Here is a 15,335-nt window from a genome sequence, read left to right as displayed (position 1 = left end):
AGTGAAGAAACAAAATATATGTCACATTTTATTGCACTCGCACCTCAGATTAGATATACTATACTACACTGAACAAGTTCATGCGTGCCAGAGTAACACAGCAATATATGCATCCGGTCAAGCTAAAGAAAGATCAGTGTCCACAAAATATGCTCGCAAATCATGCCCATAGCAAGAATAGAACAAAATAAAGTACGAACACAACAATTCGCTAAATAGAAACATCATATACCAACATGAAAAATTCTTACATTCCATTAGAAATAATCCTGTTACCTTGAGTTGACATACGCAAATGTGTTAGAAGCAAAATTGAACGTCATAACACCAAAATCAGAAAAAGACATAAGTCGGCAATAGTACTAAAGTAGTGCTCTCCCTTTCTCTCTAATCAAACAAGCTGAATCCCATGTCGTCGTCGCTCTCCTCCTTGGGTTCCTCCTGCGGCAACAGAAGGGAAAATTAAAAAAACAAATGAAACCCTTTGCCAACTCTTTACAGATTAAATTCCGATGTAGCGAACATAAACAAACGCAAGGAAATTAACAAATATCTCACCTTTTTCTCCTCAGCCGCAGGAGCGGCAGCAGCGGCACCACCACCACCCGCACCAGCAGGAGGGGCAGCAGAGACTGCAACCGAAGCACCGCCACCTCCTGCAAGAACATTCAAACATTATGCACAAAGAACTTAAAAATCGGATTTTTCTTGATAAGAAGAGAAACAAGATCGAACCGGATCCAACGCTCAAGATGAGATCGTCGACGCTTCTCTTCTCGAGGAGCTTGGCGAAGAGGGGCGCCCAGTAGGAGTCGATAGTCAGATTGGCCGCCTTAACTACGGTTAAGATCTTCTCCGACTGATCATTCGACAAGACATGTAAAGAAAGAAATAAGAATGCACATATAATCGCTGCAAACAAAAGAAGAACCCTAGAGGAACAGAGAACGAGGGAGAGAACCGTGATGGGTATGCCGTCGTCGTGGAGGATGAGCGCGGCGTAGGTGCAGGCGAGCTCTCCAATCGACGACATGGCAGCGATAAAGTGACGAAGGACTCCGCTGCTGACCGACGTGAAAGAGAGAGCAATCACCGAGAAGAACACCAGAGGAAAAGAATAGCTTGAAGAAACGGAGGGATCGAGAGCGGAAGAGAGGAAGCTTGCCTAAGAAGACTAGGGCGGATCGTCCTCAGCCGCGCTGAAGGAATCATTGGTAACGAGTTAGGGTTTAATGGACACGCAACATGGCGTACGGGTCTGTCCAACACCAGACAGGCTTTAGTAAATAGGAGCCCCCGGTTGGTAGAATTCTGGGTGTTGTTGACTGGGGAGCCGTTTGATTCCGTCTTAAAAGCGTAAGTTTGTCCTAGAGGCCCACATGAATGACGCAAGAGGTTGTTGAAGTGGCGAGAAATCCGATCGATGTAATCCCGAGGTTTCATTTGTTCGTGCAAGTTGGACTCCGCATCGGATCGGGATGTGAGATTTCTCGGGGTTCCAGAGATGGATCAGAATAACTACATAAGCGGTTATCGTCGAAGGAATTCCCGACCTCATCATTTCGATGATAAAATTAATAATAAAATAAAATTGATAGAGTTTTTTTTTTTTTTTTTCGGTCCCCTCCTCAAGTTTTGAAAATCAATTTTTATACCTAAGCGATCAATGACGGGAGGTTGATAGCACTTTTCTCGATTCGTACTCTTGTAAGGGTTTATTTATGTTGATGATTGGTTGATACATTTTTTTTTATGACGCATCATCAACGAATGACGATCATAGAAGTGTTATTTGTTTGGGCTAGTGTCTGCTACAAGCGAACGGTGATGGCCTGTGCCCAGCAATCAAGAAAGGGAGAAATGGGCCTCATTGCCAGGGATCAATGGTCCCTTTAGGGCATGTGGCCGGAAAAGGGGGAGATGAATTCCGTCGTCGGGGATTAATGCTCCCTACGGTCGAGCGTGCGACCTTTCCCAAAATCATTATTATCGGGGGGTGAAAATTTGCTTCCCTACTACTCGCTGCAAGGAAGGGGAGGCGTGTGGCTCTTTTTGCCCTCGTCACTATCTAGGTGGCAATGGGTTGCTGGGTGAATCAACAGGTCAAAGTTGGTGTCACCTTGTTCCCCATCATTAATCCACCCTAGAAGACATGCTTCAGGGCTCCAATAAGGGGGTTCAAGGCACATCATTCAGCCATTTTATTTCATCGGGGTTGATTGGGTCGAGTTCCATGATTTTTATGTTTTTGGTGTATCCCATTTGGTGTGCCTATAATTTTCTGACTTGCTTGTCTCGAGTACATCATGCCTGACGTTTTATCATGTTTATCTCCATTATAATGGATCTTTTTTCTTGCCATATTGGGCTGAGAGTTCCACCGTAGTGTGCTGGGGGCTCCGCCATAATGGGCCTCGTCGTCTGCCATAGTGGTCTTAAGGCTCCGTCGTAATGGATCTTGTTGTCCATCATAGTGGGTCTTCCTCTCGTCGTATCGAGTTTAGGGCTCCACTGTAGCGAGCCTCGTCATCCATCATAGCAGGTCTTCCTCCTGTCGTAGCAAGCTTAGGGCTTCATCGTAGCGGGCTAGGGGCTCTACCGTAGTGGGCTTCTCCAGAGCAGATCTGAGTGTCCCTAATAGATCCTTGTCTACTATCGCATCACATCATGGTGGCAATGTCCTATGCTTCAATGGTTTAAGCAAGGAGAACCTCAACCATCGGGTGGATCCTTCCTATCGATCAAGCTGAAGCTAACTTGGCCAGTCCATCTGCTTGGGCATTGTCCACTCGTGGGATCCTTTATACAGTAAGTCGGATGAAGCAATGGACAAGTTGGCATACCTTGGCCAAGTATCTTGCCATCGGTGTATATCAGGTTTTATAACTCCCGTCAATCTAGCTAAAGACTAGTTGCGAGTCGTTGAACACATTCCAACTCTTGAACATGGAGTTCTCATGCTAGCCGACACTCAGAAAAGAGAGCTTCATATTCAACTTCATTGTTAGTTATTTTGAACTCGAACCAAAGGGCATACACGTAGACCTGGATGCCTAGGCCCCTCAATACAAGTCCAACTCTATCTCTTTCTGAAGTAGTCGAACTATTGACAAATAAGGTCCAAGTAGGGATGACGTGCTCTCTCCTCCTTCACCTTTGGGAGAAGGTGCTAGTTCTGATATGAAATCTGCTAACACATAGGCTTTGATGGCTATCCTCAGGATATATTGTATGTCAAATTCTCCAAGCTCCATTGACCACTTTAGTATTTGCCTTGAGATGTTCAATCTCAAGAGGACTTGCCGGAGTGTTTGATTGGTGACCACTCATATCGGGTATGATTGAAAGTAAGGGCGTAACTTTCTTGCTGTAAGTACTAGAGCGAACGTTAGCTTCTCAATAGAGGGATAGCACTCCTCGGGGCCATTCAGAATATGGCTAGTGTAGTACATGGGTCGTTGTGCTCTTGCATCTTCTCAAAACAACACCGAGCTGATAGCTTAGCTAGTGGTCGCAAGGTATAGGCTTAGAGTGTCACTAGGGGTGGCTAAAGTGAGTTGTGACAATCGAACAAGGTGGCACTTTAATATATCAATGACTTCTTGATACTCCTTAGCCGATATAAAGTCATATGTGATATGTTGACACTAATGTCCTCAACCGATTAAGAGTAGGTCGACCGATGATGCCATTGAAGGCTGAAGGGATGTCTCCCACATAATCTTAGTCGTTAGAGTCTTAGAGTGTGGTTCTTCACCAAAAGTAATATATAGGTTTACTATCTTGAGGGGGAAGATGAAATCCCCAATAAACCCGATCAACAATGTTGTCATCAGGGAGAGATCACTCACCATCAATCCCAACTTCTAGAAAGTATCAAATTGGAGCACATCGGCGTAGCTACCCGTATCAACCATGACCCTCTTCACCTGGGGCGTTGGCCATCCTGACCGAGATTACCAATGTGTCGTCATGTGTGGGGTCAAGGTGCTTAGGCTCTTCTTCAAAAATGATTTTTAGCCTTCCTCATGCCTTGGGCACTTTTCTATGGTGGCTTGGGCATAGGCCTTATGTTCTGAGGAGTTGTCCCCGCTCGAGGTAGATCCGCCAAAGATGACATCCATTTGCTTCTCGACAAGGCCCTAGGGCCGAGGGGATGGTTCTTGGGGTTTGTAAAGGAACTTTCTGAGGTGGCCCCTTCATATGAGCTCCTCGATCTTGTACTTAAGGTCACGATATTCCTTTGTGTCATGGTTATAATCTCGATGGAAGCAACTGTACTTCAATCTGTCCCTCTGCTCCAAGGGAGTTCTCTGGGGCATTAGCTCCTTCAAGAATCATTTTTCCCTTATTTGGAGAAAGATCTTCATCTTCGTTATGTTGAGAGGGATTGGCTCAAGCCTCGAGTGTGGTGCCTTGGGTCAGGGGTGTCTCCTCTGCGGCGAGCATGAGGTTGGGGTTCGGGATAGTTCTTGGCGTGATCTCTTGTGGGGCTCCTTGCTCTGGCATGAGATCATGGCATTTATGATCATGTATTAGTTGGTTCTTTAGAGCATTTCGGGGATAGTCACGGGTGGCCTCCTAATCAATGACTAGAAAAATCTTGAGGGTTGTAGACCTATTATGAAAGCTTGTATCACTAGAGAGGGGTGGGCGTTTTGGACCCCTTTGATCTCATTGGCAAAGTGGGAGAGGGGCTCGTCCTCCCTTTGCCTTAACCCGAGCAGCATGGACGTTGAGGACTTCATGCACACATTAGTGAGAAAATAAAGCTCGAACTCTTCTACGAACTGGGCAAAGGAGGAGACCAAGAATGGCTTCAGGTGGCTATACCATTCTCGGGTCGAGCCCCTTAATGTCATTGGGAACACTTGGCACATTAAGGTGTTTAACATACTGTATAAGGACATATGGGCTCTGAAGGCTATAATGTGCTCTATTAGATCAGAGCTACTCTCAAATGCCTCCAACTTCAGGAGGAGGAAGTTGGCTGGAAGGGGTTCCTTTTGAATGCTTTGGACGAATGGAGAGCAACTCGAAGCATGGTCATAAGCTTCTCCCTTCAAGTGCTAGAACTTATTGGGAAGGAAATCTAGGAGAGCATTACTTGAGCAGTAAAAAAACAGAACATAAATCGATTTTTGAAAAACAAATTTATATCGAATAGTGTGTGACGATTGAGAGCAAAAAAACTCGTAAAATCAAAAATTGCATAAGATGTGAGATGGTCTCACCTAAGGGAATTTGTATATCTCTTATATGTATATCTCAATCTATGGATAAAGGAGATCTCGCATTCTCCTCTCTAGCGATGTTCCACACAGCGGATGAAGCGACGATGCACCTCCTCTTGCAACGCATTCTTTCCTCGTCTTTGCGCACCACCACCACACAATAGGGGTAGTCCTTGCTACCCTCTTGCATTGTAGAGGGGGTAGTCGGTTGAGAAAGAAGCATATAGAGAAGGATAGGGGGAGACAATTGGTGGGTCTAACCTATGATTCATGTAGCCCTAACTCCTATTTATAGAGGGCTCCTACTACTAACCCTAATGGATCCTGTCATAATGGATACTAGATCTCCATCTAATTATCCTGAGTTTAAAGTTTATTAGATCAGTATCAAATAACTATTCTAAGCTCTATTGGGTCTCACCCAAGGATTCATTAAAATAGGGGTCCATTAGACATCTCATGTTCAATCCTCTATTCGTTGCGTCATCTACTACATGTGTGTTATCCTTTAGGCCTTATATCGAGCTGCTCATAATTTACACCTGTTAGAACTCCTTCTGACTCAAAACTCTTTTCGACTCAGTGAATTATTATTCTCATAATAATTCTCTCAATTCATCGAATATATATGTACTAGACTACTACGTCATAGTCCCCAAATGATATAAGGGGATCTAATCTATTGGACTTGTCTGCCTTCAGTTACCATGTATCTATAATCCCTCATCTATCTAATATCTCATATATTATATACCGAGTATGGTGCTGTCAAGCCCATATGGAATCTACTCGAGTCTCACTCTAATCAAATTCTCTCGAATGAACTCCTCTCTCAATCCGAATGACCCCGATAAGAAATTTTCTTGAGTGAAAACATACGAGACATTCTTCTTATGACATCGAGAGTGAATAATCCTTTATTGACACTCAATTGCCCTCATAAGGTTGGCTACCACTACCGATGACTTGCTATGTTAGATCTGAAGCTTTTAAACTTTTAAATATAGTATCAAAGAGTGAAGTGCTTATATATAACATCTTTGATGTCTCAAGTTTAAGGATCAAACACACAACTAGGACCACCGAACAACTATCTAACGATGAAGTATTATTAACTATCCAATATTTCATGAGCGGATCATTTAGTGAACTCATTCTTCAATGAGCACCTGCATTATATCTCTAGTGTCCCCACATATGCAACTATGAGACTAGTTGCCTCCATCATATGGATATGTATATAATACACTAGTCTATCCGATTATCTCGATGTCCATCTCGAATAACCTATGATTAAGAATATTTATGGTATATATTTATAAGTGAATCAGTCCCATTATTATTATCTCATCATGATCCAATTCCCGTTGCACAGATCCAAAGACATTATAATATATTTATCATCCAATATAAAGTATGAAAATATCATAATAATAATAACCAAAACTGTCATCATCCATGTAATTGACTTGTAGGGCACTTATAACTAGCATAACTCACGTTGTATCCCATCCAGGCATTGGTCGACCTAACAAAGTTGAGCCCTGAGTAAGTCCTCCATTGAGTCAACATATTGGGTTTCTAACTCGGCCAGGGCAAATCCACGACGAGGGGGTGTGCTAAATTCCATTGTGGGGGACAATGATGCTCCAAGTGACACTTTAGTTTGTTAGGAATAGTTTGGGGCAATCGGTTGTGGATCTGTTGGGAGGCTCCGAGAGGTGCAGGAGCAAGCGAGGGCTGGACCATCGATCGTTGTGTTGGAAGTGGGGTTGACTATTGGGTCAGTTGGGATAAGAGAGGAGCAATGACATATATCATTCCAACCAATGCCTATAGCTGATGTGTGAGGCTTAGAAAGGCCTCAACATATATGTTCAGGTGCCCTACATTCAATCCTGGATAGGAGAGCCCTAGATCGTTGAACCAACACCAATAGTGCCTCGGAGTTTGTGTTGAAGTGGCCTTCCTATCAGAATGCACTATGTGGAAAAGAGGGTAGTTGTCCTCTCTATCAGAATGCACTATGTGTAGGCGGTGGCGCTTCCTCGTTGGAGTGCTCGTTGAGGGGGTTTACGGGTGAATATTCTTGTGATATTCGAGCACTTCCTTTAGTGATAAAATATTTTACCTTAATATTGTTGATGGGGGAGTCAACACGACTTGATTCCATCCCGAAGGCACAAGCTTGTCCTGGAGGCTCACATGGATAGCACAAGAGGTGGTTATAGTGGGGAGAAATCCAACTAATGCAATTCTGATGTTCCACTTGTTCATGCTAGGTAGACTCCATGTCTTACTAAGATGGTTTGAGATTCCTCGACGTTCTGAAGACCCCGAGGCTTGCCTTGGTTTCACTAGAATCCCTAAGTAAGTGGTCAATATTGAAAAAAATTTTGCACAAATTAAGAATGGAATGACAAGAGGCTTTTTTTAATCCCTCTCAGGTTTTAGGGGTCAGCTTTTATACTTGATGCGATCGGAGAAAAGGGAGATCGGCCTAGTCGCTAAGGATTAATACTCCCGGTATGCAATTAGAAAGGGGGTGATGGATTATAACGTGCTATATTTCCCAAAATGGTGATAGGCAAGGGGTGAAAGAACGCTTCCCGACAGCTCACTACAAGGAAGGGAACACGTTATTCCCTATCACCGTGGGACCCGCATCTTCATTATTCTGAACTCATCCCTAATTTTTTATCCAATCATGTCTTACGAAAGATCAATTTGAAATGGATCGAATTACCCGGGGGATGGACCACGTGCAGCGATCGTGACTTTAGTAACACCAACCCAAAGACAGTGCGACGGGAGAGACCGCTCAATTTTGAATTTCGTGTTCTTGCTAACGTGTTTGTGGAAGAGGAAGGTAACCTTTTGAGATCAGGAAGAGCGGATGGAGGAAGAGGCATCGATCGCAGCAGCAGAGGTGGAGTTGGTGGTGGCGGATGTAGACCCGGAGACGGCATTCTTGCAGAAGCAGCGGCGGCGGCTGCGAGAGGCGGAGGTGGAGGATGGAAGCGCAGTGGCGACGGGTGGGTTTGAGTGGGAGGTGTACAAGGAGAATGTCCGACCTTTGAAGCGCGGCCGCAACGTGAAGCTCCTCAACCACGCCCTCCGATCCCAGATCGACAGGCACCTCCAGGCCTCCCTCCTCGGCACCCGCAGGCACTCCTCCCTCTCCTTCCCACTTTTCTCTCGTTCTCTTCCTGTAGAGATCTAGATGGGTGCCATCTGAATGATTCGCCTTTTCTGTTTTGAACTCTCGATAATCCATCAGGAGGATGATAGAGGCCATCGATGAGTACCAGGGCGAGGATCCTCTTCAGCCGTGGCTTGAGTAAGCGCTTCTCACCTGGCCAGTTGTGCTACTGTTCTGTAATTAGGATTGATATTGATCTGCACATTTCTACTTTATCTTCCTCCATCGGATCTAAAATTAAGGTGCATAAAATGGGTTCAAGAATCATTTCCCACCGGAGGAGAGTGCTCCGGGTTGGTCGTGATGTACGAGCAATGCGTGCGCACCTTTTGGCATGACGAGCGTTATCGGGAGGACTTGCGTTACCTCAAAGTGTGGCTGGAATATGTGGGTGTCATTATCGCTTTCTTGATTCCTTTGTCTTTCTTTCCTCGCCTAATTGGTTAGAGCATTCTCTTCTTCACTTCTGTCCTTTGTGACTTTGATGGATCGTGATTGCTCCCATAGGCCGATCACTGTGCTGATGCTGAAGTCATATTCCAATTCCTGGATGCAAATCAGATCGGACAAAGCCATTCAATCTTCTACACGTCCTATGCCATGCACCTGGAGGCAAAGAACAGGTTGAGAAAGGCTGACGACATCCTCAATCTCGGTTTGTCTAGGTAAGAGCCTCCTGCAACACTTCCAATCGAGATATAGGATCATCAAATTAAGGGGGGTTCGTAGATGTTTCTACTTCACCAACTAGATTTGTTTATTTCTAGTTGAGTAAATCTCAAGCCTAAATTTGTCTTGGTTAGACATGGCTCAAGCATTAAATCCTTGATCTAAGGTCGATACTTGGCTGTAAAATCCATCTTACCTTCCGGGGTCGTGCATATTGATGGAAAAGGTCTAAGATGACAAAACTCTTTGAGGAAAAAAATGTCCTTTGAATATATTCTGATTAACACAAATGAATTAGTTTGGACTGGATGTCAACATATAGATAGCATATTGTAAGTGTTTGTTGGTTTGTTTTGTGTCTAAGATAGTATTTTAACTTTGTATTGTAGGAAGGCGACACCAGGGGAGAAATTAGAAGCTGCATACAGGGAATTTCTCATCCGTTCATCACTAAAAAAGCATGGCAATGAGGCAAGTTGCGTTGAATTTGATCGAGGGTCCTTTTGTTCCTCATATACTTATTCTCCTTATGTTTTTTTTGTATAGGACGATCTGCTAGATAATCCCTTGCCAATGCGGAGTTTTGGAACTGTTTTAACTTCAGCAGAATCAAGTAAGGAAGCTTAGTGTTTGATTGTGTATCATGTGTACTGCTTACCTATCTCTTAATGTGCCAGGAAGACAGACAGCAGAAAATTTGGTCTTTTCTAAAAGGATGGCCACTCTACAGAGGTAAACTACTTCACTTTTAGGAGCCAAAGTCAGGGATTTATGAGGTGGACATGGTTTTCCGTGCTATGGTGTAAATGAGGAAAGGCATTGCTAATTATCCAGATGTATATTGGAAGTTCATCATAGTTTGTGTTTATGCTATGCTTGTTTTCTGCATTCAATAATATCGATGTAATGATCTAAATGTATTCTGCCTAATTGCCTGTTAATTATTTATATATTGTAGATAATTCCACTTTGTGAATAGAACATATTGTTTTCTCCACTACCGAAATTGATACTATTTATGAGTTGTCTATGTTTGTTTCCACAGGGTTGATACCAATAAGCACCTGTCTGTATACAAGGATGCAAATTCTGGGACAAATGATCATCTCCCGAACTTAAAGAAAAATGAAATGCCATGGAATACTTTAGGATGCCGGTCTGATCGAAATAAGGAAAATGCTTCAATTCCTACCAAATGGTCATCATATAAGGTCTGTACCATAATTTTCAAGTCAATCTCTCTTTATTCTTCATAGTTCACTGTTGTTATTCTTGAGTAATATTGCTATTCATGGTGTCAGATCCCTCAAAAAATAGGACACAGTGCAGGTTCAGCAACTTCAAGTGCTTGTATTGAGGTGTATGTTGATGAAGAATGCTCAGAGTACGTCATCCAAAGTTTAAACCTTTGCATGCATGTGAAAAGCTTTACCCATTTTCATAGCTAAAGTTGATACTTCTGGGCAGAAAAATAAATCCTTATCAATTGCTAGCAGATACTTCATGATGGTTTGTATTTGATTAAGTTAAATCTCTGAAGTCATTCGAGTAATCCATATTACTATTCGAAATATAATAATTTGGATTTGCATGGACATGACAGTTTAGAACATCAATACAAGCAATTAATAATTGTGTTTGATTATTGACAGGATATTCTATGTCACTCACTATAAGGACGGGGTTTATGTTTCTTCATCTATATTCATCTAATGTGCAATCTAGTGATTATATTATTCATGTGAAATCGATTATTATTTGAAGGTGTCAGCTAGCTTGGTTGAAAAGGACCTTAATAGTTTATTATAAGATCCTGAACTCGAATCCTACCCTCACTATTTACCCTTAGTTAAAAAGAAAAAGGTATATATCATGTGAATCAACTCTTTCCCTGCTAATTCCATTTTGTTTTTGCATCAGGTTGCCATTAGTTCGAGTTACCAAGAACCCAAAATCTTCCATATTGAAACTGAGGCAAGCAACTAGCCGAAACCTAAAGAAGTAAGAAATCCACAAATTTTGAATTTTTTTTAATATATGTACGTATATTATCACTCAGCTTGGTTTTGCTTCATCACTAACCTCTCTGACTTGAACAGGGAAACAGAAATGCTTAAAGCCAATCCACTGCGCAATTTTCCTCCGAGTAGTCTTAGATAGTATCCCCAGAAACTACAGTTGCATTTTCTTATGGTGTGGGCTGGATTTCTTTCCCCAGGCTATAAATTTGGCGTTGATTGCGTTCAGATGTGTGCTGCAAGTTTTAAACAGAGATTTCCTGCATTTGAACTACATGAATTATTGTCTTTTCGTGTCCAAGCAGCTTTTTCCTCCAAAGCTTGCACTGATGCTGTGGAAACATAAGAAATTTATGTTGAACTCCAGATAAGAAATTTCTCGATGAAGTGGCATGTGGTGTTAGCTTATGGATCAAATTGTCATGACAGTGCTTGCGACGTAGTTGAAGTCTGTAGTTGATGTGAGAATTAAATGTCGTGTGACAGTTTATTATCGCATATTGTAGCGGATAATTTTATCATCCCATCGCAGATTTTATCCATAAAATGCGTCATGTAAATGTATTGGATTTCAGGAGTTTCACATTTTCGAAGGATAAATCGTGTCTTCGTATTTTGTTGGGTGATTTTCCTAAAATTGCTCCTCTTTATGAGTTATTTTACAAGTGTCCATGTTTTTAATTTTATTTAAATGATACCTCTTTTCCTGTCCTATAATTATTCATCGTTGTTTGCTGTCTATTATAATCGCCAATAATTTCTCTCTTAACATAAATTAATTATTATAAATAATTTATTACTTTATTATTAACTTTTGTTACAGAAATGATTAAATTTGATTTTCTTAATCATCTGAATAAGTTAAGAGTTCTATAATTAATCAAATTATTAATTGATATATTTCCTAATGAATAATTTAATTTTTAGAAAGTAAATAGTTTACATTTCATTTTCGTGGGAAAGTAAAATAAAAATTAAATTAAATTATAACTTACTTTTTGAGGAGATCTCATCTTCTCCTTTATAAATTGAACTACTCCTCCCTCATTTCACATCGAGCCTAATAATAAAAGGATTGAAGAGAGGATTTCGATGATATCGAAAAAAGGATAATTGAGGAGAGATAAGATCCTTTCTTTTTTAATTAACTTTGATTTATATTTTAAAATCTTGATATTGAGATTTATATAATTTTATAATGCATAATGATGTTTTAATTTTAAAATTTTATGATTAACAAATAATAACAATTCATTTGTGATGTTAGAATGAATATTTGATTTATATTGATTTCTTAAGCTTAAGTGAAGTTTAATATTTATTTAATTATTTAATTATTATTTTTAGATTAGCATAATAGTTCTTATTTATTTAATTAGATATATCTATGTTTCAAGAATTATGTGTGAATTTCTATAATATAATTAGATTTAAATTTAAGATCGTGAATTAAAAATTTTAATTAATGAATTTGAATTATTCTTTAATAATTTAATATGTTGAAATATGATTTGATAAGAAGAGTCTAATTGTGGTTTGACTTAAGTCAAGTTGATCTGTCAAACCAGATCGACTCAGCCCATGTGTTCATGTACGACCTAGCCCATGTGGCCAAGTAAACTTAACCTATGTGACTCGGCATGACTTAGCCTATACGGTCAAGCATGGACTAGCTCATATGACTTGGTATGATCTACTCCATGTTGCTATGTATGACCTAGCCTATGCGATCAAGCATAGACTAGCTCATGTGATTAGGTACGACTCAATCCATATGGTAAAGTACAACCATAACTCAAGTGTCTATGTACATGACCAACTCACAAGCCAAGAATAACTTAGTTTAGTGGTAAAGCTCTGTCCAACTTATAAGTGAGGCTTAGCCTAGTCCATGAAGTTAAACCTACCCAACTATGTGATTAGCATTAGACACCTCATCGCTCCTCTATCTAGCCTATTGTCCCTCAATTCAACATATTACTTAGATCAGGCATGTGCAGTGCATGTGATCAATCTAAGACTCAAGTGGATTGGCTTGGTTTTAGCTAACATTATATGACATAGTCCAATTTCTTCTCTCATTGTTGATTTGAGCTCGTTAAAAGACTAAATCAAGTATGTTTTGATCAGTTAAGACTGATTTAGGGTGATTCTAAACTAACTTGACTAATGCAAACCTATTTGACCTAATCGATCGAGATCAATCAAATCCAAATTAGACCAGGGTGATTCCAAACCGGTTCGGTAAGAATTTGAGGTTGGTTTGTTATGTCATAATCAAATTGAGTTTGGTTTAAGTCAATCGAGCTATTCCAATAAGGATTTTGATTAATTGAGGACTATCGAGAGATTAATGTTTCATGCATTTATGAATTGAGTTTTATTTGAAGATATCATTTGAAAATAATTATTAAATTTTTACTTTTCTTAAGTTTATGATATCGATATAATTGTTATCACGAACTATATGTAACTAAGCTAGTGGTTCACATTGGAAATGCAATTTGTGAAAGGAGTCGTGGGCCCATTATAGTGCGGTGCCACTAATGAATATAGTCTAGCAGATTTACATCAAGTATGGTCACTCATAATATTTAATCATATTGATTTCTTAATATATACGTAAGTGAATGGATGAGTGTAAATGAATGATCATGAATCCCTATCGAGAGCAAATATAGTGATTCCCTTCGAGGATTAGCGGACCATCAGACGTGATAGTTACACGATTCCTTCATTCGTTGTTGGGAGGAACGTGTCCCCACTTGGGTGGGTGAAGGATACCACTCCATCCGTTGTTGGGAATACGATATAGATTATCTCCATCCACTGTCGGGAGGAATCCATCATGTGAAATACGTCTCTTCATCCGCTATAGAAAGAGTACACCGTTGTGTGTGATGTACGTTTTTATTATTTAGTTATTATGTATGTGTTGCATGTGGTTGATGCATGATTTTATTTATTATGTAAGAAATTATTATCGTTTTTCTGATGCATAAGTTTTATGATGTATCGATATATTATCAATTTTTATTTATATTATATAAATGTTGAAGATTATTTTTATATTTTTTTAAGGTTTCGTTGATATGCTTTTATCTTATATTTATTTTTAGAATAATCTATTAGTTTGTAATATATCTTAAACTTGTTGAAAGATACTCGTGCAAACAAGGATTTGAATTCAAAACGAAAAACTAAATTATGGATAATTAAATATTAATTTATTATTATTTTTATAAATCTGGGATGTGACACCTATTGTCTTCGTCTCGTAAGGCTCATCATGACACCCTATTACAAGGTCCAGCTAGCTTGATGACACTCATCTTACTAAATATCTTACTAAATGCCTTTCTCCACTGGTTGTACTTTCACCTCATTTTACCCTTAGGATCCCCTTCATCGTTGTATGCATTGACCACCGACCGCAATGTCACCACCTCCATCCCAGTGACACCATCACGGAGCACACCTTTGAACACCCCCATCCCACACTCCTCCTTATGCTCTCAATGCTAGCTTTGTGCTTGCACCCTCGTCTGACGCCTCCTCTTTTGCCCTCATCCATTATTCTCATGACACCATCCTCTTCGAGGATTATCTTGTTTTGATGTTGTGAGAGCGATGGAGGTAAAAGTCAATGCAACATGGGCATAATCGATGGGGTGCTCGAGCAAGGGATGGGACAATGTCATATGCTCGAGATAAGGAATTGGTTGATGAGCCATGTAGGGGAGAGTGGAGGTGAAGACATGTCGTGATCACTTGCTTCCTCTCTTTGGAGGTCGATGATTACAATGGAGGTAAGAGCTTAGGCAATGTGGGTGCGATCGATGAGGGCTCAGGTGAGAACCATAAGGTGGGGTCATGTGGGGAAGGAGGTAGGAGAAGTCCCTTGTGGTCGTCTTCTTTCCTTTATTGGGGTTGACGATCTGGGAGGAGGGAATGGAGGGCTCGCATTTTCTCTTTTGTTGCTATATATATATATATATATATATACCACATGAATGTCTTATAAGTATCTTATTCAAAATTTTTCTAAGAATTTGAGATCATTTTGAATAGTGCATCAATGCAATGTACTGTTTTTAAAATTTTCTCAACAATAATGCATCACCTGGGAAAAATTTTCTCTCGGTCAAATTTTCTTGCATATATTGTAGACTTCTTTAGAAACCCAAATGTGAAAAAACATTACATGAATAA

The 15,335-nt window shown here is 40.4% G+C and overlaps 2 protein-coding genes across 4 annotated transcripts; one reads left to right on the top strand and one right to left on the bottom strand.

Annotated features, from left to right (window-relative positions):
• Nucleotides 1–207: 207 nt before the first annotated feature.
• Nucleotides 208–1,292, bottom strand: LOC135583964 (large ribosomal subunit protein P1-like). Of its 3 annotated transcripts, none has more exons than XM_065091551.1 (5): nucleotides 1,166–1,292; nucleotides 962–1,064; nucleotides 736–859; nucleotides 559–656; nucleotides 208–441 (listed from the first exon to the last, which is right to left on the bottom strand). In XM_065091551.1, the coding sequence occupies exons 1-5, from the start codon at nucleotides 1,210–1,212 to the stop codon at nucleotides 388–390; spliced, it is 426 nt and encodes a 141-aa protein (XP_064947623.1). In that variant the 5' UTR covers nucleotides 1,213–1,292; the 3' UTR covers nucleotides 208–387. The 3 variants fall into 3 exon arrangements, with proteins under 3 accessions (XP_064947623.1, XP_064947625.1, XP_064947626.1); XM_065091553.1 differs by having other exon boundaries at nucleotides 962–1,061; nucleotides 1,166–1,246; XM_065091554.1 differs by having other exon boundaries at nucleotides 962–1,244.
• A 6,728-nt stretch (nucleotides 1,293–8,020) lies between these two features.
• On the top strand, nucleotides 8,021–11,714 carry LOC103983968 (mitotic spindle checkpoint protein BUBR1-like). Its single transcript, XM_009401337.3, has 11 exons — nucleotides 8,021–8,402; nucleotides 8,515–8,574; nucleotides 8,679–8,823; nucleotides 8,944–9,101; nucleotides 9,495–9,576; nucleotides 9,652–9,718; nucleotides 9,783–9,837; nucleotides 10,151–10,316; nucleotides 10,407–10,489; nucleotides 11,026–11,106; nucleotides 11,205–11,714. The coding sequence occupies exons 1-11, from the start codon at nucleotides 8,131–8,133 to the stop codon at nucleotides 11,263–11,265; spliced, it is 1,230 nt and encodes a 409-aa protein (XP_009399612.2). The 5' UTR covers nucleotides 8,021–8,130; the 3' UTR covers nucleotides 11,266–11,714.
• Nucleotides 11,715–15,335: the final 3,621 nt, after the last annotated feature.

This window comes from Musa acuminata, chromosome BXJ2-1, assembly GCF_036884655.1.
Source record: "Musa acuminata AAA Group cultivar baxijiao chromosome BXJ2-1, Cavendish_Baxijiao_AAA, whole genome shotgun sequence".
NCBI lineage: Eukaryota > Viridiplantae > Streptophyta > Magnoliopsida > Zingiberales > Musaceae > Musa > Musa acuminata.
Note: the sequence above shows the minus strand (reverse complement) of the source record. Positions and strands in the feature narration are given on the sequence as shown.

Excerpts from the sequence above, each read along its gene's own strand:
- LOC103983968 (XM_009401337.3), top strand. The coding sequence starts at position 8,131 with ATGGAGGAAGAGGCATCGATCGCAGCAGCAGAGGTGGAGTTGGTGGTG. Across the intron at positions 9,719-9,782 it reads TTTAACTTCAGCAGAATCAA|GAAGACAGACAGCAGAAAAT; the intron begins GTAAGGAAGCTT and ends TTAATGTGCCAG. Across the intron at positions 11,107-11,204 it reads ACTAGCCGAAACCTAAAGAA|GGAAACAGAAATGCTTAAAG; the intron begins GTAAGAAATCCA and ends TGACTTGAACAG.
- LOC135583964 (XM_065091551.1), bottom strand. The coding sequence starts at position 1,212 with ATGATTCCTTCAGCGCGGCTGAGGACGATCCGCCCTAGTCTTCTTAG. Across the intron at positions 1,065-1,165 it reads ATCCGCCCTAGTCTTCTTAG|CAGCGGAGTCCTTCGTCACT; the intron begins GCAAGCTTCCTC and ends CACGTCGGTCAG. Across the intron at positions 860-961 it reads ACGACGGCATACCCATCACG|TCGGAGAAGATCTTAACCGT; the intron begins GTTCTCTCCCTC and ends TCGAATGATCAG.